Below are 26,030 nucleotides of genomic sequence, written 5' to 3' on the forward strand. Positions count from 1 at the left end.
GCACAAGTCCTGTCCCCAGCAGTGGCAGTGAGGCTGGCACACGTCCAGGTGACCTCTACCCTGCTTTGTCGCAGCTGGCGCTGGGTCCTTTCATCTCCGGCCAGCAAAGAGCAGCTGTCTCGGTTCTCCAGCAGCTGTCCTCAGAGGCCATGCAGGGCACAGGGATCAGGGAGCCAAAGCCAGAGAGCATGCGCTGTCCTGTGGCCTCCCAGGAATGCTGTTCCTGGCCACAGGAGAGAGCAGTGAAACAGGAGCTGCTGGGGCTGCACCTGTCCAGCCACCACTGGTAGAACTGTTTTGCTCAATATCTGGGGAAACTGAGTCCTGGGAAGGGAGAGAACATTTCTAGACGCCTCCAGTTATCTGTGCCTGTACATGTTGCTTGCAGTACCTTTGCATTAGTCTTTTTTTTCCTCATTGTGTAGTTCAGGCTGCTCATGCTCCTAAAGTCTCTATGTAGCCCAGGCTGGCCTCAAAGTCACTTCGGTCCTCCTGCCTCAGCCTCTCAAGTGCTGGGATGACAGGCGTGTGTCACCACATCTAGCCGCCACGTTATTCTCCTTGCCATTAATTTTTACCTTTTTAAAAAAGTGCTTTTGACTTACTGCCTACAATCCTCCAGAGTTTATATTCTTTTTTCTTTCTTTTTTTGGTACCGGGGATCGAACTTGGGAACTTGGGCTCGCGAGGCAGGTGGCGGAACCACTGAGCTAAATCCCCGGCCCTAGAGTTTATATTTTTGCTCAAGGCTCACTAAAACAAAAAATTTTTGTGCACTTTTGCAGTAATTTTTAAAAACTTAATTTGGATGGTCTTGCTTTCAACTCGACTGCAAACAGAGTTTACGATGAAAGGAAGATAATGATAGGAATGAGGCCTCAGCCAAGATGTGAGCAGGGCCGAAAATATCCCTTACGAAATAGTTCCCTCACCCAATAAATCTCCCCCTGTCCCTGGTTTGACAAGTGACCTTTGAAGGAAGGAACCGTGGGGAGCAGACAGCTGCCGCCGGGAGCAGAAGAGAGGACCCGGGGTCTTCTTCCCTTGGGCTCTTAGCTTCGCAGGCCAAGGCCTACAGCGGTGTCCCCAGACTGTCCCCTGCCCCTTGCAGTCTCCACACCGGCGACTTCCGTTCTGGCCAGGTGCTTCTCCTTGGTCAGCGGAACTGACCCCCACCCAGCTGGTCCCGTCCCTCCTTGGGCACTATCTTGCTTGAATTCAGCCACTTGTGCTTTCTCAGACTCATTCACTTCTCATATGCATTCATTCAGTCCTTAAACGGTAAGTACTTATTCAATTAACAATGCTTCCCCCCATACTGGGGATTAAACCCAGGGGCTTTGCACGGAGCTACATAGCTACATCTCCATCCACAGGCCACTTTTTATTTTGAGACGGTTTCTGTAAATCCCTAAACTGCCTAGGCTGGGCTCAAATTCTCAACTCTCCTGCCTCAGCTTTCCAGAATGCTGAGATTACAGCGTGTGCCACCACTCCTGGCCCAATCAATGATTACTGACTGCAAAGCCTATATGAGAACAACTCACACTCAGGTCCTTTAGGTGTCTACTGAAGAACTAGCACAGTGCACAGGTTGAACCTAGAAGGTGAACAGGGTGTAGGGTGCTGAGGGGTGGGGCAGGCCTCTCAGGGTGAGAAGGGAGGGGCGGATGGCAGAGAAGGTATGGGCTGGAGAGGCGGGAATGGGTGGACTTCCCTGCACAGCACAGCCTGCACCATGGAGTCACCTCGGGCCAAAGTGTGTGGCAGCAGCAGGAGGAACGTGCTCGTCATAGGGTGGATGTCCATGCCAGGAAGGGAGAAATTCCCAGCATACGTCAGGCCCAAGTTTTGGGATGTCAAAAGCACCAAAAGAAACATAAAAACATTGATCTTCCCAGGTGTGTGAGGCAAGCACCTTGCTAAACAGCTTCTTAAACACTGCAGGGGATTCACACTGAGTGCTGACTGGGTCCCTGACCCAAGAACAGTGGGGAAGAGGAGGCTGGATGGCGGGACCCTCGGTCGGGGATGAACCAAGTCTGAGCCACTGAGAGGAAAAGCAAGGTGGGCCAGAAAGCCTGGGAAGGGGCGCTGCCCAGCTCCAGGAAGCCCAGTTCTGGCCAGGGTCTCGGCTGCCCACTGAGGCCCAGTGTTGGCTTTGGAGCCGTCACGGTAGGTAGGCATCTGCTTGTCTCAGATGGGGAAAGGAGCTGGGTGCAGTGCCATCCGGGTTCCTGCCCAACTGGCAGAACCAGAGTCAGCCTTGGCTTCTGGGATCCCGGGCATTTCTTGGGACCCCTTTTCTCAGCCATGTCCGCATCTGTATCTGCAGTGACCTACCAATAAGTCCGTATCCAAGCCATGACCAAATCTCTCTCCTTCCTAGCTTGCTGCTGAACAATTTGCCCTGGACGAAGACGAAATCTTTCAACTGGAGATCTTAAGGAGAGTTAATGACAACCAAGCTTCATTATTTGTTTTGTGTATGAAGAAAGTGACTCACAGAGGGGTTAGTGATTTTCCTTCAACCAGGGAGTCAGTATGAGAAGTATGAATGAAACTTAGGATGAAACTATTTCATTAACCTTTAAACCCTGTACGTTCCCCTTTACAGTAATGCAGTTTACAAAAATAATGACAGCTTTTCACTGAGAGGCTACTCCTTTATTCTCTTATTAAATGTGACTTACATGGGGCAAAGCATCTTACTACAAGGTGTTCCTCACTGTGAAGCAAGACAGGAAGAGTTGTGATGTTTTATTGGTGAGCCCTGCACCACGCACAGTTTGTGTTTTCATCCACCCACCCATCCATTCATTAATTCATTCCATCAACACACAGCCGAGTCCCTGTTACATCATCTGTAAAATGGATGCAATAATGTTACCATTGATAAAAGGTTGTTCTGAGAATGAAGATTAATTTCTATAATGCATGCTGTGCAGCACTGGTAAGCTCTTAAAAGAACAAATATTATTAAACAAGTAATTACAGGAGCCATGTTGAAAGACAAAAAAAAAAAAAAGTCCCTTTACATCCCTGTCTGTGGATGGAGAGAGTAAAGATGCACCCAATGGGTCAGTAAATCCCTGAGGAAGAGGTGGATCCCTCAACTGAAAAGCCAGAACTGGGAACAGGAGCCTCAGGTATACAAAAGAGGCAACCTCGGACCCATAGTGTGGACAGTGAGGTGTCAGAGGGTGAGGAAAATATTGCTAGGTAGGGGAGGTTAAACCGAAACCAAACGCTTAGAAATGCTGGCAACTCAGAGTTACGGAGAAGAGAGACAGACACAATTTTTTTTGGTACTGGGATTGAACCCAGAGCCTAGCACTGAGCTACTTCCCAGCCCTTTTTAAATTTTTGATTTTGAGACAGTGTCTCACTAAGTTGCCCAGGCTGGGCTCCAGTTTAGTTCCTCTTGCCTCAGCCTCCCAGAGTGCTGGATTACAAGCATGCGGTGTCAACAACTTTTCAAGTTTTAGGCTGTATATTTCTGGCTTGTTTGAACTTTTACAAAAATACATTTTTTGTGTATTCTTTTTGTAAAACAAGAATTGTCATACTGTAAAAAAAGGAATGAAAGAAAAAAGATGGCTTAACTCATATCAACAGACTAGTCTTTTCTTCTTGCAGGTAGACTGTTGTAAATGGGTAAAAATCTACACTCTGGCTGTTTCTAATCTGTAGAAATGGCTCTCTGTAGAAAGTGCTTGGTACATGTAGCTTGATCATTACTCTTTTTTTTTCATTACTTTTCTTTTTAAATAGGCTTTCATGGCTAGTACTTGGGACCACGGTATTGTTATCCCACCAGCTGCATAAAAATATACAGCCAGTCATTGTAAAATTAATTTGTAACTCAAGAAGCACACGGCATTCTTTTTGCTTTGTATATTATATTGTCACCAAGAACAAGAATCCATAATCATTATATAATTATTTCATTCCAATGCCTATGGAGTGTCCAGCTCCCTCATTTTCGGGTCTATTGGGGCCTGAGGGAGTAACTCAGCCTACGAATTCACGGGATTTACCTTTGGACCAGTGCTGCGTTGGGTCACCGAGGGTCTCTTCCGGCCCAAGTAAAACTGGCTTTACCCAGAAAGGAAAGACAGATTCCTGGGATTCTTATTAATGAACACGCTGCTTTACAAGCTCAGGGCTTTGGCCAATCTGTGCACTTATCTTTTATATGCCAGGGAGATTAACTCTTACTACTTATGGGCATCAGGTTCTAGCTTTTATAAAGAGTAGCTCATGTATCTTAATATCATTTTCTATTTTTGAAATTTTAATGTGTGCTTAAGCATTTTAAACTTTATTTCCAATACACCTTTCAACATACTTAGCGAAAATTTGCTGCACCTAGCAGTCTGCATAACCTACATAACAAGATTTCTCTGTTGGTGTGACAGTGCTTATATGGATTATTCGACTGTTGGACAGTTGGGTCCACTCCCAAGTTTTGGTCATTATGAACTTTCTGAATACCCCTGCTGAATCCCCCTCCCTCTGTGGATCGTTTCTTTAGAAATGTACTTCCTTACATGGGCGTACTGGGTCAAAGGGACTTTATGAACAGTTTTATAGCCCTTGAACATACTTTTCCGCTCGAGCCCTGGAGGCGCTGACCCGCGGCACTAGCCGCGAGGGGGCGGGAACGCGGAGGCGCGGACGCGCGGGTGCGCAGTTTTTGGACGCTCTCCTGAGTTTGGAGGATCAGCCCTAGCTGGGCGATGCAGGGAGCTCTTTGCAAATCCCAGAATTTCTGCCTCTACCCACCTCCCCGGCCCCCCAGGAAGCTACTTTTTTTTTTTTTTTTACGGTACCGGGAATTAAACTCAGGACCCTGCGCTTTCAAGGCAGGAGCCCCACCACTGAGCTAAATCTCCAGCCCTTTTACGTTTTTGGGTTTTTTTAGTACCGGGAATCGAACTCGGGACTTTGGGCTTGCGAGGCAGGCGCCGGAACCACTGAGCTAAATCCCCGACCCACCACCCCCACTCGGAAGCCGGGGCGTGAGTCCTCAGTTCCCGGCTCCAGTGCTCACGACGACCCCTGCACCCCGGGTGCAGTCCACGCGGCGCCCTCTGAACCACAGGTGCGCCTCGGGACCCGCGAACGCAGGACCTCGGCGGAGCTGCGCGCAGAGTCGGGGGGAACCTGGCCCCCGGGGGGTGCGACGGGCCTCAGTGGGGATAGCGGCCCTGGAGAGCGGTCCTCGTCCACAGTCCCTCTGCCTCTTGGAATCTGAAAAAGTGGGGGGGTCGAAGGGAAAGCACAGCCAAGCGCACCCGAGTAACAGGAGGACGGAGGCGGGCGCCGCGGGGCGGAAACGCGGGGCCGGTGGGCGGGGCCCAGGTGCGCGCGCAGGCGGGGCGTGGCTAGCACGCGCGGGGCGGGCGGAGGGGCTTCTGGGTAGCGGCGGCGCGCTAGCAGGGCAGGGCCGCGGTGGGGGCGCGCGTGTGAGAGCGGTGTTGCGAGGCCTGGAGGCTGCCGCGGCCACCATGGGAGCGGAGCGGCGGCTGTAGTCGCCCGAACCTGGGCTGCAGCCTCCCGGGACTCCGAGGCTCGGGGTGGAGGGGCGGGGACGCCGCCCGCGCTTGTCGCTCCCGCCGGGCCCTCGGAGCGGCGCCCCCACCCAGCTCGAGGCGCGGCCCCCACTGCGGGCGCTGGGCCCGGGCGGAGCCCCGGGGCGCGGGGGCGGCGCGAGGCCCCAGGCGGCGGCATGAGCAGGGCCCCGCCGCCCGGGAAGATGCCTGGCGACCCCGAGGAGGCCGGGCCCGGGGACGGGGCCGCCGACCGCCGCAGGAAGCTGGACGCGCTGCTTCGGGACCCGCGCTCACCTATCAACGTGGACAGCCTGCTGGTAGGTTGCGGCCAGGTCCCCGCTGCCCTCCCAACCGCGGGACCGCGTTCCCGGCGCGGATCCTCCCGGCCCGGTCCCGGGTCACCCCCTTCTCTGCAAAGCACCCCGCGTCCCCTTCCCGCTTACCCGCAGGTTTGGGGAGGAAAAGCGGCGTCCTGGCCCAGCTTCCTAAGCGGGGGAGCCGAGGTTGCAAAGTGTCACGCTGCCCGGGTGCGAGCAGGTGTCCGTGGGCACTGCCCACCTGGGTGCTCGACAAAGCGCTGCGCCCACTGTCTCTTTTAGTGGGGAATCTTGAGTTCGTAGCTAAGGTTTTGCTGTTTTCTGCTGCCTCTGAGCATTCCTTCGTAGCTATTTAGTGCATCTTAATTTATGTAAATTGAATTTTCCCGAGATTGTTGCTCGAGAGCCAAAAACAAAAACAAAAACAAAAAAAGGTCAGAATCGTAGAATGGAATAAATCTGCCCCTGCATCTTATCTTTCCTAGGACGCCCTTAGAAATCCAGATTCATAGCCGGGTAGAGGCTGCTTGTGGCTCTTGATTAAGAGGCGAACGCGTTTTACAAGAAAATGCCCTGGAGAGTGCTGGCATTTTTCTTATTTTTCTAAAGAGTTGATAGTTGCCTCTCGCAAGACAGTTTGATAGCACGCAGGAGAGATGTAGCAATAGGAAAAGATGGTGTGGACTTCTACCTCGGGGAAAAGAGAGCCGAAGGGGTTCCTCTGGCTCCTAAGCAAGCTCTGCAGGGCAGGAGTTAGGGTGGGCGGTCGCACCTTCTGTGCCAGGGCGCGGTGCTCACAGTCCTGGGTCCTGCTGGGAGAAACCTAGTGACTCCGATGAGAAAAACCTTCTCCTCCCTTGCTGCTGCCTGACTTCTCCTCTGAAGCCGTTGGTTATCCTTTGAGGTTTCTGGAACCCTCAGAGAGTGACTCAGTCCCGTCTGGCCAAAATACAGGAACTGAGTTGGAGAGTGTGTATCTTTCTGGACTGTGTGTGGAATATAGCGATATGCCCAATTGTATCCGAATGGAAGTACTATATTCGCCCTGTTGGGTGTTCTCTTTTGCTGATGTTTCAGTTAAGGTGTTGTTGGTTTTTCACGGGGAGCATGACACCTTGAAATCTTTTAATTGGGAATTGGATTGGTTGTGTGGAGATCGCAGCCTTTCCAGCTAAAACAGCCTGGGCTTCACTTCCAGCATTTTCACTTTGGTATTTTGCTAAGCAAAACTTTGACCTAAGGCCAGGAAGTTCAGTTAAAAATAGTACCTCAAGGTTCAGACTGAATCCCAGATAGAATTTTTTTATTTCCACTTCACTTTTATTCCTTGGGTGTTTAGTAATGTTAATTACAATTATTAGGATTATTCGGAGCTTGGAACTAAGCTGTTGCTTTATTTTCTGAATTATTAAGATGAAGATAATTTTAAACCTGAAATGGGCCGGAGATTTAGCTCAGTGGCACTGCACCTGCCTCGCAAGTGCAAGGTCCTGAGTTTGAACCCCGGTACCGGAAAAAAAAAAATGAAGCAGAAAACCCTGCAACATTGCACATGCTCAGTAAACAATCTAGTCCATTTATTAAGTACTTAAGACAACCAAGAGACATTTATTAAGGTGACATCAGCGGTATGAGAGTTAACATCGATGCTGCTGGCTTGACAGCACCATTACTGCTGCTTTTAGTTGATTAAATACCGTTATGAATATAAATGTGATTCTGAAGTGCAGTAAGTCTTGCCAAGCCAAAAAGTGAACAGGTTCACAGGAAATAAAATTGAAAAAAATTTTTAAAAAGTTATAGCAGATTAATTTTAAATTATGTATATTCAGTGTGAAATATTAGAATGAATTAATTTTAATTGGTAGCATTTACATAAAAATTTTGCTATTTTTTGGTATGGGGAATCAAACTTGGGAACTTGCACTTGCAAGGCAGACAGTGGAACCACTGAGCTAAATCCCTGGCCCAATTTTATTTTATTTATTTTTATGTTTTTGCGGTACTGGGTATCAAACTCAGGACCTTGGGCTTTTGAGGCAGGCACATTGCCACTGAGCTAAATTCTGGCCCTATTTTAGCTATTTTTAGGTGTCCATTTGGGTGGCGTTAAGTATATTCACGTTGTTGTGCAAACTGTCCATTCTCACTTTTCACCTTTCCAGACTGAAAGTCTGCAAATTAATCTTTGAAAGAATGCTATAAAAACTTTTGTTTCCTAAAATACTGATGAAAGAATGGCTGGTATCACTCTAATGATTTGAAACCTTACCTTATAAGCTGCATTTCACAGTTGCTCATTGTTTTACTGCACGTCCGCTTTTGTTTGTTTTGCTGTAGAAAATATTTTGTCTTTAATAGAGACAACTTAGGGAATGTAGTCTAATAGGGACACAGCACACAATACGGTCTCCTTCAGGAGCCCCAAGAAGGGCTGGTGAGCTGCACTTCCCTGAATGACAAAGGAAAAGGATTCCTGTGTGCCAGAAGTTACTGTGTGAAGCTATCAGTAGGCCAGGCCAGAAGATGTTAACAGGCAGAGTGCTTAGCTGTGTGCTCTGTGGATGTAGATCTCCTGTGTACCTTTAGCATATTTTTAGTTAATAGCTTTAATTTTTCTTTGTAAAAGAAAATGGTTTCATTTAAAACTATTTCTGGTTACAAAATTTTGATTGTGTATCCTTATCGTTTGACTTCGCCATCAGGAAAGTGTCAGTCACCAAGAATAAATAGAGCAGGATCCTAAGACTGTCTCAATTTGGAGACTAACCTTGTTTCTTTGCAGAAGAAGCCTCTAGTTTCTTCATATGGGCCCTTAAATTAATCCGAAGAGAATGTATCTATCTCTTTATGTGGTTGCAGATTGTGAGCTGCTTGATACTATCTAAACATAGTTTTGAGAAAGGTTTGCGTAATACTTGGAGTGGGGGGGCTTTGGTGATCTGCTTTTGTAGTGCTTGACATCTTTGGGTAAATACCTATGCTTTGTTGTCAAGACTCAATCCTCACACTGTTTGCCTATTATGGTAAAAAGAATTGTGTTTTAGCATTATGTTGGAGAAATGGCTTTCTAAAGTCTGTACTTCTGGATTTTGATTCATTTTACTCTTTCCAGGAGTATTCTTTCCAGTTATCTAATCTGTAGGATTGAGGTAAACTTACTTAAGACTCATGTGGATGAGTAAAGGGGATTAAACATTTATTTACAAGTTTCATTGCCTTAGAAAACATTTAATTTGAGTGATGTCAGTATACCTGTAGACCATATGATATTTCTTTTGTATTTTTTGGTATCAGATGTTGAACTTGGGTCTTTGTGCTTGCGCAGCAGGTGGTGAAACCACTGAGCTAAATCTGCAGCCCCCATATGATATTTCTTACCACAGTGCATAGGGTTTTTTGGGTTTTTTTTGGCTTGTTGCTGGTATTTGCTAATTAAAATAAAACTTTATAGTTTTTCTCACTATATAGTAAGTGAGAATATTATGAAGATACAATAAAAATAAAGTAGAAAAGAACTTGAAAGTTGTTTTATACATGTATTTCTTTTATTTATTTATTTTGGTACCGGGGATCGAACTCAGGACTTTGCGCTTGCAAGGCAGGCGGCAGAACCACTGAGCTAAATCCCTGGCCCCCATGTATTTCTTTTAAAGGTTGGACATTTATAACATATGTGTTAGTTTACTTTAAAGCTTACATTTTGATAATTAGAAAATCTTGAATTAAAGTGATATAAAGTTTATTATAGTTATTATAGTTAATAATAATAGCATTATTATTATAGTTATTATTTAGGTAAAGTTGAATTTCTTTGCAGATCCACAGTTCCTTATTCACAAATTTGATATATAAAAAGCTCTGAAAATCAAGTTTTTACTAAGACTTACTTGTGGGTGACCTTAGACCTGATCTGATGTTATGTCATGCCTCTTGGTGTAGATAGTAATAGCTTTTACTGGAGAAACATTCATGCACTTGATTTCACGGTGCTGATTTAGATTTCCAAGAGGGTTTTTGGGAACATACAGTATAAGTACTATGTTACCTTTCTAAAATCCAAAAAAAACCCCTCTAGTTTGAAACATCTTGATCCTGCAGTACAGCCAGGGGAAACTAATGAAGGAAATCCAGACTGGTAGACATCTGAATGGTTATAAAGAATAGTGGATAATTACCTTAAAACATGTCTTGGTTACTTTCTTATTGGTGGGACAAAATACCTGACACCCAATGGTAGGAAGGAGGAAGGGTTTATTTTAGCTCACAGTTTGTAGAGGTTTCAGTCCATACTTGGCTGCCTCCAAGTCAGGATGGCATGGCAGAGGGGCATCACAGAGGAGAAACAGTCCGTGGCAGGGTAGGCAGGAGGCGGAGGCGGTGGCGGTGGCGGTGGCAGCAGCAGCAAAACAGTAGCAAGAAGCCTCCCTTTCCCTTTATCCCATCCAGGCTTCAAGCCTTTTGGGTGGTGCCACCCACACCTACAGTGGGGCTTCCTTCCCATTATTCACACACAGAACTATGCTACATCAATCAGTGCACTAATTTGGTTGCCACACCCTTAATCCATATTCGCACACCTTAGATCCAGCTACTTCTGAAAAGCGCTCCCATGAGCACATGAATTTTGGGAGCAATCTAGATGTAAGTCATAACAAAGCCTAAGTTTGTTTTTGCTGAGCCCTGGTCAGATAGCACTCTTTCCCCATTTTCAGTTCTGAGATATAAAAGAATATAGCATTCAAATTCAGTTTTGAAGCATGGGAAACATTCGTGAAGTCACACAGTAGATGTAGTACCAGCCTGTTGAAGTCACCCATGTGACTTCAACACGTCTGGATCCACTAATCTGCTGCCCGGCAAGTTTTACTGTTCCTTTGCTTCATTTTACAGGTTACATTTGTCCATGTCCCTGAACAACATTTTATTAATCTAATTTCACTTGTTTTATTTATTTTTTTTCACTTGTTTTTTAAAGTTTATAACTGTTTGTTTTTTTGGGGTTTTTTTTGGTACTGGGGATCGAACTCGGGTCCTTGCACTTGTGCAGCAGGCGATGAAACCACTGGGCTAAATCCCTGGACCTGAAGTTTATAACTGTTAATGTTTGTGTATATCCTTTTGTGACTTGCTTTTTTTCACTCAAAATTGTGTTTTCTTACCCACACTGGTTTTTTTCATGGCCACCATAAATCATAATATAGCTCCAGTTTACTTGATGGATACTTAGATTTTTTTTTTTTCCTGTTGTGGAAAATGTGGCTCGGACCATTCCTGAGCTCATAGAAAGGGTTTCTATAGACCAGGTATATATCTGAGAGTTGAATGCTAAATTTCAGGATATGTTATGTTTGGCATAATATAATAGAGTTTCATTTAAAGGATGACAGAGGTGAAAGAATTTACAATGAACATCCATACACTCAACACCTAGTTGCTTTTTTTTTTGGTAGTATTGGGGATCAAACTTGGGACCTTGCGCTTGCAAGGCAGGCAGCAGAACCACTGAGCTAAATCCCAGGCCCTTCTAATTGCTTTTTTTTTTTGAGACAGAGTCTCACCATGTAGTTCAGACTGGCCTTGAACTCACTGTGTAGCTCTGGGTGGCCTTGCACTCTTGGTGATCTTCCTGCCTTAGCCTCCCAAATGCTGGGATTACAATCGTGAGCCACCACGCCCAGCCTAATTGCTATTCTACTGTATTTTTGATTAATTTAAAGTAAGTTAGACTTAGTAATATGTTTTAACATTTTGGTATACAGTAAGTGTTTAGGTCTTTAAAAGATTAAATTTACAAGCAATGAAATACACGGATCTTAAATGTCCACTGATGAGTTTTAACAGATGCACATACAATTCAAATCCTTATCAGAATATAGATTCTTATTACCAAGCCAGAAATCTTGCTTATGTTTTTAAAAATTTATTTATTTATTTATTTAGTTTTTGGTACTGAAGATCAGACTCAGGACCTTGTGCTTGTGAGGCAGGTGGCGGAACCACTGAGCTAAATCCCTAGCTTTACTTTTTTCTTTTTAAGTCACTATTTAGTTATTCAGACTACTCGGCACCATTTTTTTTAGGGGGTACCAGGAATCAAACTTGGGTCCTTGCAGTTGCAAGGCAGGCGGAGGAACCACTGAGCTAAATCCCCAGCTTTACTTTTTTCTTTTTAAATCACTAGTTATTCAGACTACTCGGTACCATTTTTTGCGGGGGGGGGGGAGTACCAGGAATCGAACTCGGGTCCTTCCAGTTGTGAGGCAGGTGGCGGAACCACTGAGCTAAATCCCCAGCCCCCAGATTTTATTTTTTAAAGTGAAGAAAGATGTCATTTTTTTAAACGATAGAAATAATATGTTCTTGTGAAAATTTTAGAGAATATAGAAAGGATAAGTAGTAGTAATATTTACCCACAGTCTTTTATCTAGAAATCACCATCATTTATATTAACATTTTTATATATATATATATATATATATATATGTATGTATGTATTTTTAGGTCAAAAATGTTTAAAAATTGTATATGTGCTTTACCTTTTTAAAATACTTAGTGAATAATAAAAGTTTTTATGTAGTCAGATTTATCTTAGTATCACAGGAAATTCCTCATTACCATGTTTATAATAGGTACTATTTAACTGTAGTCCTCTGCTGGCTTTATTTATTTATTTATTTTTTGGGTACTGGGGCTCGAACTCAGGACCTTGCGCTTGCAAGGCAGGTGGCAGAACCACTGAGCTAAATCCCAGGCCCCTGCTGGCTTTATTTTTATTGATAGTATTTTTTTCCCATTTGGAATTCTGATGAAAAGTGTGGGACCAAAAATCTTATCAGAAGATTTGTCTAAGTATTAGAATTTCCACAATATTAATTGGAAGCTCTCTAATTTTTTTTTTTTTGGCAGTGGGAGTTGAACTCAGGGCCTCACACTTGCCAGGCAGGGACTGTGCTGCTGAGCTATATCCCTGGCCTTTAACCTTTATATGATGTTTTCTATTTGGAAAGTGGTGGTTGGGGAGAGACAGAGACAGAGAGGAATGATACAGATTTGGTCTCCATTTGAGCCTTTCCGTATCACCCCACCTCACGTGGAAATTGCATTCTAAGACTGCAAGATGATCCATGACTTAACAGTGGGGTTATGTTCTGATTAACCCATCTTAAAGTGGAAATACCGTTAAGCCGAAATGCATTCAATAATACCTCCAACTCGCTTACCAAAGGACAGCTCAGTAGCACAGTGCAGTTGTTTGCCCCTTGATTTCCTATTTGACTGGGAGCTGCAGCATGGTGCTCCTGGGCCCCTGTTCCACACATCATTAACCTCAGAAAAGAGCAGAACTCAAGTGTGATTCTACAGGGTGTGGGGCCAGGGATTTAGCTCAGTGGTTCCGTTGCTTGCCTTGCAAGCACAAGGACCCAAGTTCGATCCCTGGTTCCAAAAAAAAAAAACACAACAGCTACAGGGTGTGTATCACTTTTGTATTGTCAGAAAGTTGAGAAGCCTAAGTTGACTCTTGTAAGTTGGATGTCTGTATTGAAAACTGTTCTGTACTGACATTTAAAGCATACATGTATGGGCTGTTAGTGATACGGACCACTGGTGAAGAGACTGATGGCCCATGCAGCTTTAGAAAGTAACACTGAAGAACCCTTCCCGTGGCGGGTCTGTGGGCAGGCTGGTGTCCTGTATGGAGCTTAGTACTCGACAGCAAGTATGGTGACACTCGGGCTCAGGCTCCCACTGTCATTAATCCTTCCTAGGGAGTGTTCTCCTTGCCTTTCCTCTGTGCTCCCCCCCCCATCAGATTCTGTAGCTATTTTTGCAAATTCTGCAGTTGGCTGTTCCAAGTGACCCTCACCTTTGTGAAAAGCGTTTGGTTCCTGGTGGTTCGCATTTCTGTGTGGGTGTGAGTGTGCTGACAACAAAATACTAGAATTCCTTTTTGATTCTTTGTTGGTCATCTTTTAGGGAATGAAGTCTAAGCCTTAATGGTTTTATGGCTTGTTGGCTCCTTTTGCTAATAGGTTTGGATATCTAAAAATATGTTGTATGTTTTGTTACAATTGATTCATCACTTTGTATTTAGTGTCTGATTTTCATTATTTTCTAAGTTTCAGACTTCTTCAGTTATAAAGCGAGAGATGGACATTTTCTTTTTAAGGCACTAATGATTTGGAGCTACCACTTCATTATTGGGGCCATTTTTTTATGCCCACAGAAATGATGAACAGAAAAGCCTTCAGCAGTGCTTTATGTAGAAGGAAACAGGCAGAGCAGGTTGGTATCGTCTTAATCACTTAAGTGACATGTTGAGGAAAGGTCACTACACTAAACATTTTTATATACATCTTGGTTAGGACTACTGTGTACCGTGGAAATCGACTCTTGTTTGATGATTCCCAAATGAACCCTTTGATATGTGTTCTTGTCACTTAGTTCTTACCTAAGCATAGGAAAGAAGACATGTAGATATCTGTATATGCAGAGGGGGGAGGGTTTGGGAAGTAGAATTAGCTGAAGGGCATGTAGGAAAAGTAAGCTAATTTGGACATTATCTCAGTTGTGATGAAATATCATGTCTTGGAAAAGATTTAAGCTAATTTTATTTTGCATTTTAGGTGAAGTACAGACACTTTGTGTGGGCTGAACAGCCTTGATCACTTATGTGTCATCTGTTCCCCCAGCTTCACTTTTCTTCTGGTTAATCACGTGCAGTTCCTTCTTATGAACCTAGGAGATCCCTGTGTGGGATCAGCGCTGCATGAGTAAGGATGAGATGAGACAGATGAGATGCTGGTGGTGTGTTCAGGGTGAAACCCTTTAAAGTGTCAGATTGGTTTTTATTAATAGTAAGGCAGTATCTGTTTATCACCAAAATTAGAAACAGTCAAAGGGCATAAGAAATTTTGGTCATGAATCAAGAATATCATTATAAGTCATGGTGAAGAATGATATTTTGAAAAATTTTTAGATATCATTAAGCATTCTTGGTACTAACATTTTGATTTGGCTTTGGCCTGTTTAGTTTGTACTTTGTGTCCTTTTCTGATAAATGTAAATTCTTAATTTTTCACGTTCTGTTTGTATTTTATTTGAAACAGTTATAGAAGGATCGAGGGTCACAGCATTTTCAGTAGCTGCTGGTGGTGCTCAGTTAGACACAGAACAGACACCGTGTGCATGTTGCTTGTAGGAAATCCCTGGTAATTGTTGGCTGGGTTAATAAATCCGGCTTGTAGATGTAGTACAATTGACAGGACATGTTTCTGTTCTTTGCTTTTAGAATCAACTCTGAAATAAAGTTTTGGCTGAGACAAAACAGATGTTCACAATAGCCAGGTACCCCTGTTCACTAACTTTGCTAGTTCTTTTCGTTTTTAACAGCTTTGTGGTATACTGCACATACCCTAAATTCACCCATTTTAAGAGTACAATTTAATAATTTTCATTAAAATGTTGAGGGGTGTTTAACCATCACCACTATCCATTTTCATTACCCCCAAAAATTACCTTGAGCAGATTTAGTCAGTCCTGACACCCATTCCAGCCAGCTGCTTGCCCGCTTCTGTCTCTGTGAGTTTATTACTTGTATAAATGGAATCAGATAATATGCAGTAATTTCCTCTGTCTTTCACCTAGAATAGTGATGAGTTTGGGTTGTAGCGTATATCATTTCGTATTTTGTTCTTTTTCATTGCTCAATAGTATTCCACTGTGTGGATGTGTTACATTCTGTGAATGAATTTAATGAGGACATGTGTTCTCATTTGTCTTGGGCAGATCTTAAGGAACAAGATTGCAGGATAGTGTCTTAAGCTTATTCTTTAAACTTAAGAAACAAAGTGTCCCCCACCTATGGCCCTTCTGCTTCATGAGAAAATCAAAGGCACCAGAAAGACATCCTTTCACTCTCGTAGTCCTTGACTTGCCAGCTTATCTGTTCTGCACCAGTTGTTCTTCCTTCCTTCTGTTTAAGTGGATGCGATGCCCATCATTCTGTGTCGAGCCCTTCCCCAGCTGTGCTCTGGGTCTCATTCTCATTCCTGCTAATTAACACGCTGACTTCCATCTCTGAATTCCACTTCTTTCTCATTTTGCTCAGCTTTAAGTGTTTCACCCAAAACACAGACAACAGCAGAAACAGCAACATAGCCCTAGAAAGAGACCTCACTTATTCTGCCTTGTTGGTCTGTATTTTTTTCCAGGACTTTCTTTCTCATTTATATGCTGGTGACTTCCACAGGATCTGCCTAAAAGCTCACCTCAGAGCTTCAGGCTTCTGCGTCCAGTGTCTTCCTGGGCCTTCTGCCCGTCTGTACTGCAGATATTTAAAGAGCAGCATTCTCTACTGCTGCACTCTTTCCTCGCTTTGCTCCCAAATCTACTTTTCATTTTCTCTGGTCTTAGTGACTGTTTTCATTATCCATTTGGCGTGGATCAAGCCAGAAATCTGGGTATCCGTCACCTTCGACCTTGTGTTCAGTCTCTAGGTCCTGCCAGTGTCAGCTCCTAAAAATGATTCACTTCCCTCCCATCCCCTGCTGCTTTCCTATTTCAGGGACCAGCATATTATTTCTGTATCTTTACAGTATTCTCATCCAGTGTCCCTTCCACCAGTCTCCTACCCATTTTCCACTGTCCAGCCAGGCCACTTACTATAAAATGCAGATCTCATTGTGCTGCTCCCTAACAGAAAATACTTAGGTGACGAAGCACTCATCAGGAGAAAGTTCATTTCTGAATGAAATTCTTCATGATCTAAGTTCTGCTTACTTTTCCAATCCTGTATCTCTTGTAACTTATTTCTTTCTCCCACGTTGTAGGCATCTTGAATAGATATTATTTGGAGTTGCACTATTGTTCTTACATCTTCAAGGTTTTTTTTCCCCTTTACATGTAGCTCCTTCTCCTTAAAGTGGAAATAGAATGCTAACTTCTTAAATACGAAGCATCAAACAGTATGTGGAAAAACTTCTGCAGTATTATTGTTTGGTTGTCGTCAGATTCTGGATATAGAAGACAAATGTTTATAATAATGTTTTCCAGAAATTGACCTAATTATATATTTAATTATAATGGACAATTTGTTTATAGAACTCAAAGGGGATTTCCTTTGAGTAGTGTTCCAAGTATAGGTCACTGATAATGAACTCATGCTTTTTTGTGAGCATTTCTCTTGTGGGAAATGTGGATAAAGTGGTTGGCTCATGGAAAAATGGGAATATAAATATTGGACACAAAACTTCCTGAAACTACAGAAAACTAAGTAAAATTTTAAACAAGGCTTTAATGATAAGTGTTTGACACCTGTCATGTTGAGTAGATTTTATGATACAAATTAAAGTTGTTGTCACTAGCAGTAATAGAAACAGTAACAAGATCTGTATTTCCTGCTGTGTGCCAGGCAGTGCTATGAAGAAGTACTTTACTAATTTGTTAGATTCCTGTGTCCAGTGACATCACAATAATGTGTTCTTTTCAGATTGGCCTCTTTTACATTCCGATGTGGACTTTAGTTCCTTCTTTGTCTTTTCATGGCTTGATAGTTCATTCTTTTTAGTGCCAAGTCATATTCCATTGTTTGGGTGTACCACAGTTTATCCCTTTACCTACTGACTTGTTTGCTTCCAAGTTTTAGCAGTTGTGAATAAAGCTACTGTAAACATCTCTGTATAGGTTTTGTGTGGACATGAATTTTCAACTGCTTTTGGTAAATCCCATGCACTCTTGCTGGATTGTATGGTAAGGTCAGACTCTAGTACCATAGTGTTCTGGAAAAGGAAAGAGACAGTAGAAAGCCATGGTTATAAGGAAGATATGAATAGGTGGAGCACAGAAGATTTTCAAGACAGTGAGGATACTATGTATGCCACTTAATGGTGACACACATTTTTCTGAAGTCATCGAATATACAACCCCAAGAGTGAATCTTAATGTGAACTATGGACTTCGGGTGAAAATGATACGTCAGTGTAGCTTTATCAGTTTATGAAAAATATGCCATTCCTGTAGGGGATGTTGATGAGGACAGCTGTGTGGGGGGGGACTGAGGGCTATATGAGACGTTTTTGTACCTTCCTGTAAATTTTCTGTGAATCATCAAAGTGTTCTAAAAAGAGCAACAATGTGATCTTTAAAAATATTTGGTACTTAGAAATACTTTGAATTCAGACATGGTGTCAAACATTTCTAAAAATCCATGCTCCCTTCTCATTAGAAAGAGTTGGCTGCATACCTTTTGCAAACATAAGAAATCTATTACTTCTCTATATTAAAAATTGTATTAAACTCAAGAGTTGAGGCCTGGGTTATAGCTCAGTGTTAGCCATCAATTCAGTCCCCAGCATCAAAAAATGAAACCCACAAAAAATCCTCCAAAAGTTCCTCCTGAAAAACAACAACAAAACTGGGCAAGGGGGTGCACATCTGTAGTTCTAGCACTCTGGAAGGCTGAGGCAGGAGGATTACAAGTTGGAGCCCAGCCCCGGCAACTAGGTGAGTTAGCAAGAGCCTGTCTCAAGATAAAATGTATAGGGTTGGGGATGTAGCTCATTGTAAAGGCCTTGCTGAGTGGCAGAACTGGAAAACAGTCATTGTTAGTAATTTCTAAGATAGTGTTCTTTTCTCATTATCATGCTTACTTTCTAAAGTAATTAACACTATTGTTTTAACATTAACCTTTCGTCTTCTCCCAAAGAGTGTTGGTACCGTTTCTCTCTCGTGTGTCCAAGTAGAGAAAGTACGAATGACATTTCTTCATGGTCTTCAGTATGATGGGTAATTCAAGAACAGTAAATGATCACTTTTTATAAGTCTTTTAAGGGCTTGTGTGAAATGTTTAAGGATATGTGTGGAATTCCAAAAGTTAATTAATCTTAGGATAATGAAGCCGCCATCTGAATCCTGGACTTTGTCTAATTTCCTCCCTGTTGGCACTGAGCTTTTTCATTATTGGTGATGAGCAACATTATCTCTCAGATCGCTGCCAAGAATTAATATAAAGAGAACTGCTATTGCTCCTACTGTCAGACTGATAGAGGGTATTTCAGAGGCATTGAAATTGAGGTATCTTCAAGTCTTCACTTCCGGGTCAAGCTGGGATAAAAGTGAAAATGTTAATGATGCCACTAAAGAGAGGTGACAGGACTTCTATGTTTTATTTATTTTTGGATAACAAAATTAAGGAGAAACTGAGGTGATGATTAAGAAGTCATAATAAGCCTGTATATCCTAATCTCCTTTTCTTGTAAAGACACTGCAGTGGGTTAAGGCCCAGTCTGACAACCTCATTATAAATTCATCATCTCTTTGAGGACCTTATCTTCGAGTTAAGTCACATTCTAAGGTACCAAGGCTGGCATTTCAACTTTAAATTGGGAAGGGGCACAATTCAGTCTCTAATTACCTATCCATTTATCAGTCTTTGTGTCCCATCTAGTTTTTTAAACCTGTCATTTAAAAAAACTTGCAGTGATATAAAATTGGGAATTGAAAAATACAATGAATACATACGTGGAAACTTCTGAGTTTTCTCTGTGGTCCTGTTATTGGTTTATGGGGTGCTTGCCTCTTGGTTTCCAGGTTTTTTTCATCTTGAACAAAGAATTGCACAAAACAAGCAGAAACAGTGACAAAGTCTATTTGAAAAATGAAGATAAGGGAGAAACTGGCTCTGCAGGGTGCACTTGGGCCGAATAAAAGGAAGGAAAAATTAAAAACCCAGATAAAATAAAAGTACACCCTTGGGGCACACAGGGCGGGCTCCCGTGAGGAAAGCCACAGAGCACGCTTTCAGTGGTGTCCTGGCTCTGTTTCTTCCACATATCGAGGGAACCCACAGGGCCCTGGGAATTACTTGGCGGTGTGTCCTGGGATCTGGTCACCCCTGCTCCCCCTGTCAGCTTTGCCATGCCCTGCCTTCTTGCCTCAGTCCTCCCTCCTGCCTTAAAAATTGGTCACTTTTCCATTTGTAAAACAAGTTTTTAATTCCTAGTTTCAGGGATTATTTTGTGTTAGATTGCTAGCTTATGGTTTTCTTTTCTAAAAATATTGCTTCAGTGTTCATTTCCCCCTAAACTAGATGTCTTTGTTTTATGCCTGTTTACTATGCCTGACTTGATGGGAATACTTTCTAGCAGCCCAGGCTCTTTTTCTTTGGTTCTCACCAAGTGTGCCTCTCTGTGTGGGCAAGCATGGCACTTCATCTAAGCCAAGCCACCCAGCTCTTTGACTTCCTTTTTTTCCTGATCGCTCTGCCCCACACATTCCCTGAAGCTGTCTGGACTCTGGAGTGTGTGGAACTCATGTCCTCTGTGCTCTGGGTGTCCTCACCAGCAGTGTTCACCCTGAGATAACTTACAGGCTCCAATCCTAGCCTCACCCTTGAAGTTTGCCACATCATTCTGTTTTTAGTGGTATTTCCATTTACAAAATACAGCAATTCTAGATTGTTGAAATTGTCAAATCCTAGAAAATGTAGCATTCTTGTGCATGATTGGAGAGACGCTAAGTCCAACTGGTTGCTGCAGAGTTGCTCTTACACAGTGACAGATGGCAAGAGGAGCCGGACATAAATGCAGTATTTTTGTGCAGAGCGTGGTGTTTTGCTTTGTGTTTTTCTGTGCTTTGAAATTTACCACATGAAAAAAAAGTTATTAAATACTGGTCATCATGTACATTTCTGTTATGCACGAGACAAGTTCACTTCAGAAATAGCTCCAAGAATAGTTGTTTTTTTTTTTTTTTCTGTACTGGGGATCGAACTTGGGTCCTTGTGTTTGCAAGGCAGGCGGCGGAACCACTGAGCTAAATCCCTGGCCCCAAGAATAGTTTTTATATTTTATTTTCTCATTGAAAACCAGATTTGTTTCAGCCCCAAAGAGCATGTTTATGTAAAATTAAATGAACACTGGCAGGGTGCTGACCCTTTCTTTTTTTTTCCCCCTAAATGGGGAATGTTACTGTGTTTATATAGGAACATTGATTTTTCTTGTTAAGAGTATCTCCATTGCCCTGCTTATATAGAACCAACAGCACGCAGGTAACAATGTAGACTCTTCTTCTTTGCCTTAGTAACATAGTAACATTCCTTTTTTTTTTTTTGGTACCAAGGACTGATCTCAGGACCTTGCACTTGCAAGGCAGGTGGCAGAGCCACTCAGCTAAATCCCCGGCCCAGTAACATTCCTCTGTCTCTTAATGTCGCCAGTATCATTTTCCTTGGATATTTGCAGTGGGTGGCCAAAAGAACAACTCCAAGTTTCCTAAAAGGCCTAGGGAACACATAGTAGAAGAGAGCTGCCTCTTCTTCTATGCGGATCATGTGTTGGACAGTCACAGGAAGAGGTGGTTCTGGTTTTTGTGGTATTGTTTTCTTCATAATGTCTCCTGTTTTCTCTGGCTCTTTTAGGAGTTTCTTTTTTCTTTTTCTTTCTTTTTCTCTTTTTTTGGCTACCGGGGATTGAACTCATGTCCTTGCACTTGCGAGGTGGGCAGCAGAACCACTGAGCTAAACCCCCAGCCCATCTTTTAGGAGTTTCTTATTCTGATTAGTTTGAATCAATGTGATTATGGTGTGCTTTTCTGTTTTCATATTTCTCATCATGAATTTTTTGAGCTTCTTGATATGTAATAGTTTGTAGCTTTTGTCACATAACGGGGATTTTGAGTTCTTATTTCTTCACATAATTTTTTTTTTGTTCTTTTTCCTTTCTACTGACTCCAGTTACATATATATTAGATTGCTGCATGTGGTGCCATAGCGTAAAGAATCTGTTTATTTTGTTTCCCTGCCCCATCCTTCATTTTCATAATCCTTATTTTTTTTCATAATCCTTTTGTCTTAAGGTTCCTTTGTCTTTTCTTCCACAGTTTTTAGCTCCCTGTTAGTACCATCCAGTATATTTTTCATCTTACACATGGTACTTTTTATCTCCAGAATTTGGATCTGTGTCCTTTTTGTGTAGTGCATGTTTTTGTTGAACATTTTCAGTGTTTCCTAAACCTTTCCATTCACTTTCAGTGTACAGTTAAGGGGCAGTAAGTACATTCACAATATTGTGCAACTGTCACTATTTCTGAAATTCTTTTATCACCCAGAACAGAAACACTGGAGTCATTCATCAGTAATTTCCTATCTTCAATTACCCCCGACCCCCTGGTATACCCTTTATATTATTTTCTATTTCTAAATTTGCACATGCATGCATTTCTATGTGTGTATTGTCTATAAAGGCATGCAGTATTTGCTGTTCTATGTCTAGCTTATTTCACAAAGCATACTGTTTTCAGGATTCATCCATGTTGAAGGATGTAGCAGTTATTTTTTCAATTAGCAATAATCACGCCTCAGATAAACCTCATTGGCTATGATGCTGCCACTGCACAAAGCTTGTACCAGTTATTTTTTAATGTCTTGTAGCCTTTTTAAATTTTGGTACCAAGGATCGAACTCAGGACCTTGCGCTTGTGAGGCAGGTGTGGTGCCACTGACCTAAATTCCTGGCCCTGTCCTGTAGCCTTTTGAACATAGGGAGTACATATATTACTGTTTTAATATTCTTTTTATTTATGTCATGTTTGTCATTTCTCCGTCACTTTCAGTTCACATTGTTTCTGCCCAGCATGTAAATTCTCCAGCTTCTTGGCTTATATGATAATTTTTTATTGCTTGTTGGACATTACTAGTTTACACTTTTATGAAATTTGTTTTTGGTGTATTGAGACAAGGTCTGTGTAGCCCTGGCTGGCTTTGAACTCACTATGTAGCCCAGGCTGGCCTCAAAGTCACAGCGATCCTCCTGGCTCAGCCTCCCAAGTGTTGGGATTACAGGCGTGTACCACCATGCCTGGCTAGTTTACACTTTTATGGCCTTGAGATAGATGTAATTGTAATTCATCCTTGGAGGATGTAGTTGTAATTTTTGCAGTTTGATCCTTTTGTGCCTTGCTTTCTCCTATGGGTAAAGAGTAGCAGTTCATCTGGGGCTAATGTTTCCATATCACTGAGGCAGAACCCTTGTGAGTACTGCTGTGGTTTGAATGTTTGAATGCTGTGGTTTGAATGTCTCCACCAAAACTCCTGGTGAACTTTAATCGCCATTGTAGCAGTGTTCAGAGGTGATGAGCTTGAGGGCTCTGCCTTCAGGCGTGGAGCAGTGTTGTCACTAGAGAGTAGGGTCCTGACCTGCAAGGTGAGCTCAGCCTGACAGTCCTACACCTGTGCTCTCTCATCTTGCTCCATGGCTTGAAGGGTCTCCTCAGACTCAGCCCTTGGCTTTGGACTTCCTGGCTTCCAGAACCACAAGCTAAATAAGCTTATTTATTCTGTCAGAAAACAGAAAACACAATGACAAGTACTGGATCTCAGGTCTCCTGAATCATAAGGATTTCCTTCTGGCTAGAATGATAAGAACTCTTAGCCATCTGCTCCAGGGAAATCTCACACAGATGCACTGAGAGTTCCCTTCTGAAGACTCAGGCCCCTGCACATATGTATCTTTCTGTGTCCCCCTCTTCCCTGGGCTCCAGATCTCCTGCTTGCTTGGTCAGTGAGTATAGTCTGGGGATGGTCTTCATGTGGTGAGCTGCAGTCATCTTAGGCTTGCTTGTCACTCCTCTCTCACTGGCTGACATCCAGTACCTTAAAGTGTTTCACTTTTTTTTTCTGGTGTTTTAGTATTTTTTTTTTTTTTTTTAAGGTTAGAATAGGTTAGGTGTCTGAAAGGGACTCCCATAGACATTAAGTAAAAACACATTATCTTGGCCTGGGGATTAAAATTTAGCTCAGTAGTTTTGCCACCTGCTGCACAAGCACAAGGACCCGAGTTTAATCCCCCGGTACCAAAAAAACACCCCACATTATCTGACCCCAGAGTAAGACTTATATGAAATAATTTTATTCCGTGCCATAACTTATGTTAAGTGTTACCACATTGCTGACCCACGACACAAAATGTTTGCTATTTTTGTCCTTATGATCTCATCAAAGGAACCCATTGTTAGTGTCTTCTTTATATTTAAATGTTGAATTATTTAAGATGAGATCTAAGCCAGCTAATTACAATACTGTGAGTGCTATTGAGAACACCTGGTCCAATTGATTAATTGATTGAGACAGGGTCTGGCTTTGTAATTCAGGCTGTCATTGAAAGCACTGTGAGCCCCAAGCTGGCCTCTAACTTGGAGCAATCCTGCCTCAGCATCCCAAATGCTGGGATTACAGGTGTGCACCAGCACACCTGGCTCTTAATTTTAAAAATTGAAAAAGTAGGCATACATGAACAGCCGTCTCCTTGTGGCCCAAATGTCTATGATCTTCTGGTGCTGCACTAGGAGAAGCCTCTGGGGTTTGGGCTGTGTGGAATAATGTTCTGTGTTTGGCAGTGTTCATGGCTGTGTCAGATTGGTCACGTGAGTGCATCAGGTTAGGGACTGTGAGCACTAGGGCTTGGTGAGTAGCTTCAAGGAGGGATCCCTACAGGGAGCAGATGTGTGCGTGCACCCTTCCTGTGCTTCTCTCCAGGGCGCTGCTGGTGCTTGCCTCCCTGTCACACCACACCACACAGTGGAAGCAGCTCCTGCTCTGACAGATACAGCTGAGCCATCAGGTCCCTTATAGCAGGAGCAGCCTCACTGAGCCAGAAGTGTTTGGAAATGGACCTGAAGGCACCGACTGGTTTGTGGTTTTTCTGTCTTCTGTAGCTAAACCAATCCAAACTAATAAGATACTTATATGATCATCATTTCCTTAATATTGCTGAGAAAATAAAGTGTTTAGAAATGTATAGAAAAGGGCAACTTGGGCCCGGGATTTAGCTTAGTGGCGTTGCTTCCTGCCTGCCAAGCACAAGGTCCTGAGTTCCATCCCCCTTACCAAAAAAAAAAAAAAAAGAAAAGGGCAACTTTAAAAACTAGTTTTATAAAATTAATACTGTTTACCCTTATAGAGCTCCTTTTATGTATGTGCCTGGTGTTTTATAGAAGTTTTATTTCCATTTACACAATAGTCCTAAAAAGTTACATTTTTATCTCTGATGCTTTTGAGGTTTAGAGACATTATATAATTAGACAGTAGTGGTAGAGTTAATAGTATTTCATTTCAAGTCAGTCTAATTCAGAATCACAGAGTTTCTTTTCCCTAAGCCAAGCATTTCCAACTCCTTTGTTTTAAATGTTCATTTCTTAGATCTTCTTGGTTGGTAAATTAATCGTTTGATTTTGGAGCTGTCTTACAAAGGTAGCTAAATTCATAGTTTTTAATTAGTATATTGACATAAGCTAAGATGTCTTTTAGCTTGCATTCTTCTTCATCCTCATTATTGCTGAATCTGCAGAATTGAATCCCTCCATAAACTAGAAAAGTAGTAATTCAGCCTTAAAGTACATACCATAGATGAGGGCTAGCCTCACACTAGCTCTATGCATGCAGCCTTCATCAGTTAAAGGTTTTGTTTTATGTATGATTAGCTTTAAATTACACTACACTTAGGATCTTAGGAAAACAGCTTAATTCTTTTAATATATTCTAAGTCTCTGAATTCATTGATTTTAATGCAGTTTTTAAAGTTTCCACTCTCTTATATTTTATTTTAGCTCACTTATTTTGGAATAACATAATGGCAGTCACAGGACGCATGGGCACATTCTGGGACTCAAAGTATGCCAAGAATTAAATTGTTTACTTCTGCCCAGTGTGGTAGTGCATGCCTGTAACCCCAGCACTTGGGAGGCTGAGGCAAGAGGATTGCCAGGAGTTTGAGGTCATCCTGGGCTGCATAGTGAGTTCAAAGCCAGCCTGAACTACATAGCTCTCAATAAACAAAAAATAAACAAACAAAAAAGGGCTTTTACTTCTTAAAGAAATTTAATTTTTATTGTCTGTTATGGTAAAAGATTTTTAAAGCCTTGGTGTTCCAGAACCTGTTTTACCAGTTATCTCTTAAGTGAGATGAAAATTGCATACCTGAAAGAGAAATTCATTAGTAGCGGAGATGCCAGAGCTACAGAGAGACTAAGTCCTTGTTTATGTAACCTTTTAGCTTGTTGAGTCTTTCCTTTTCTGGAGTACAGGAAATTAAATACTGTGGAAGAATTTGCCATTCCCAGCTGCTCACATGTCCCCTATGCTATAGAATTTTTTTAATGC

At 42.5% G+C, this 26,030-nt stretch overlaps 1 protein-coding gene, 1 long non-coding RNA gene and 1 pseudogene across 2 annotated transcripts in view; 2 read left to right on the plus strand and 1 right to left on the minus strand.

Moving 5' to 3' along the window:
* Positions 1–5,424: 5,424 nt before the first annotated feature.
* Positions 5,425–26,030, plus strand: part of Rock2 (Rho associated coiled-coil containing protein kinase 2) — a 127,420-nt gene continuing 106,814 nt past the window's right edge. The window contains exon 1 of the mRNA XM_021248400.2: positions 5,425–5,875. Coding sequence (XP_021104059.2) covers positions 5,735–5,875 — 141 coding nt within the window. The 5' untranslated portion in view covers positions 5,425–5,734. The remainder of the gene's footprint in view (positions 5,876–26,030) is intronic.
* LOC147821626 (uncharacterized) overlaps positions 5,882–26,030 on the plus strand; it is a 44,425-nt gene continuing 24,276 nt past the window's right edge. Inside the window, exon 1 of the long non-coding RNA XR_015446744.1 lies at positions 5,882–24,560. This is a non-coding gene — a long non-coding RNA (uncharacterized LOC147821626). The remainder of the gene's footprint in view (positions 24,561–26,030) is intronic.
* Positions 22,156–22,275, minus strand: LOC147821627 (U4 spliceosomal RNA; annotated as a pseudogene).

This window comes from Heterocephalus glaber, unplaced genomic scaffold (genome assembly GCF_053883595.1).
Source record: "Heterocephalus glaber isolate CG9 unplaced genomic scaffold, H.glaber_assembly_v1.0 deba00001724, whole genome shotgun sequence".
In the NCBI taxonomy this organism is placed as follows: Eukaryota; Metazoa; Chordata; class Mammalia; order Rodentia; family Bathyergidae; genus Heterocephalus; species Heterocephalus glaber.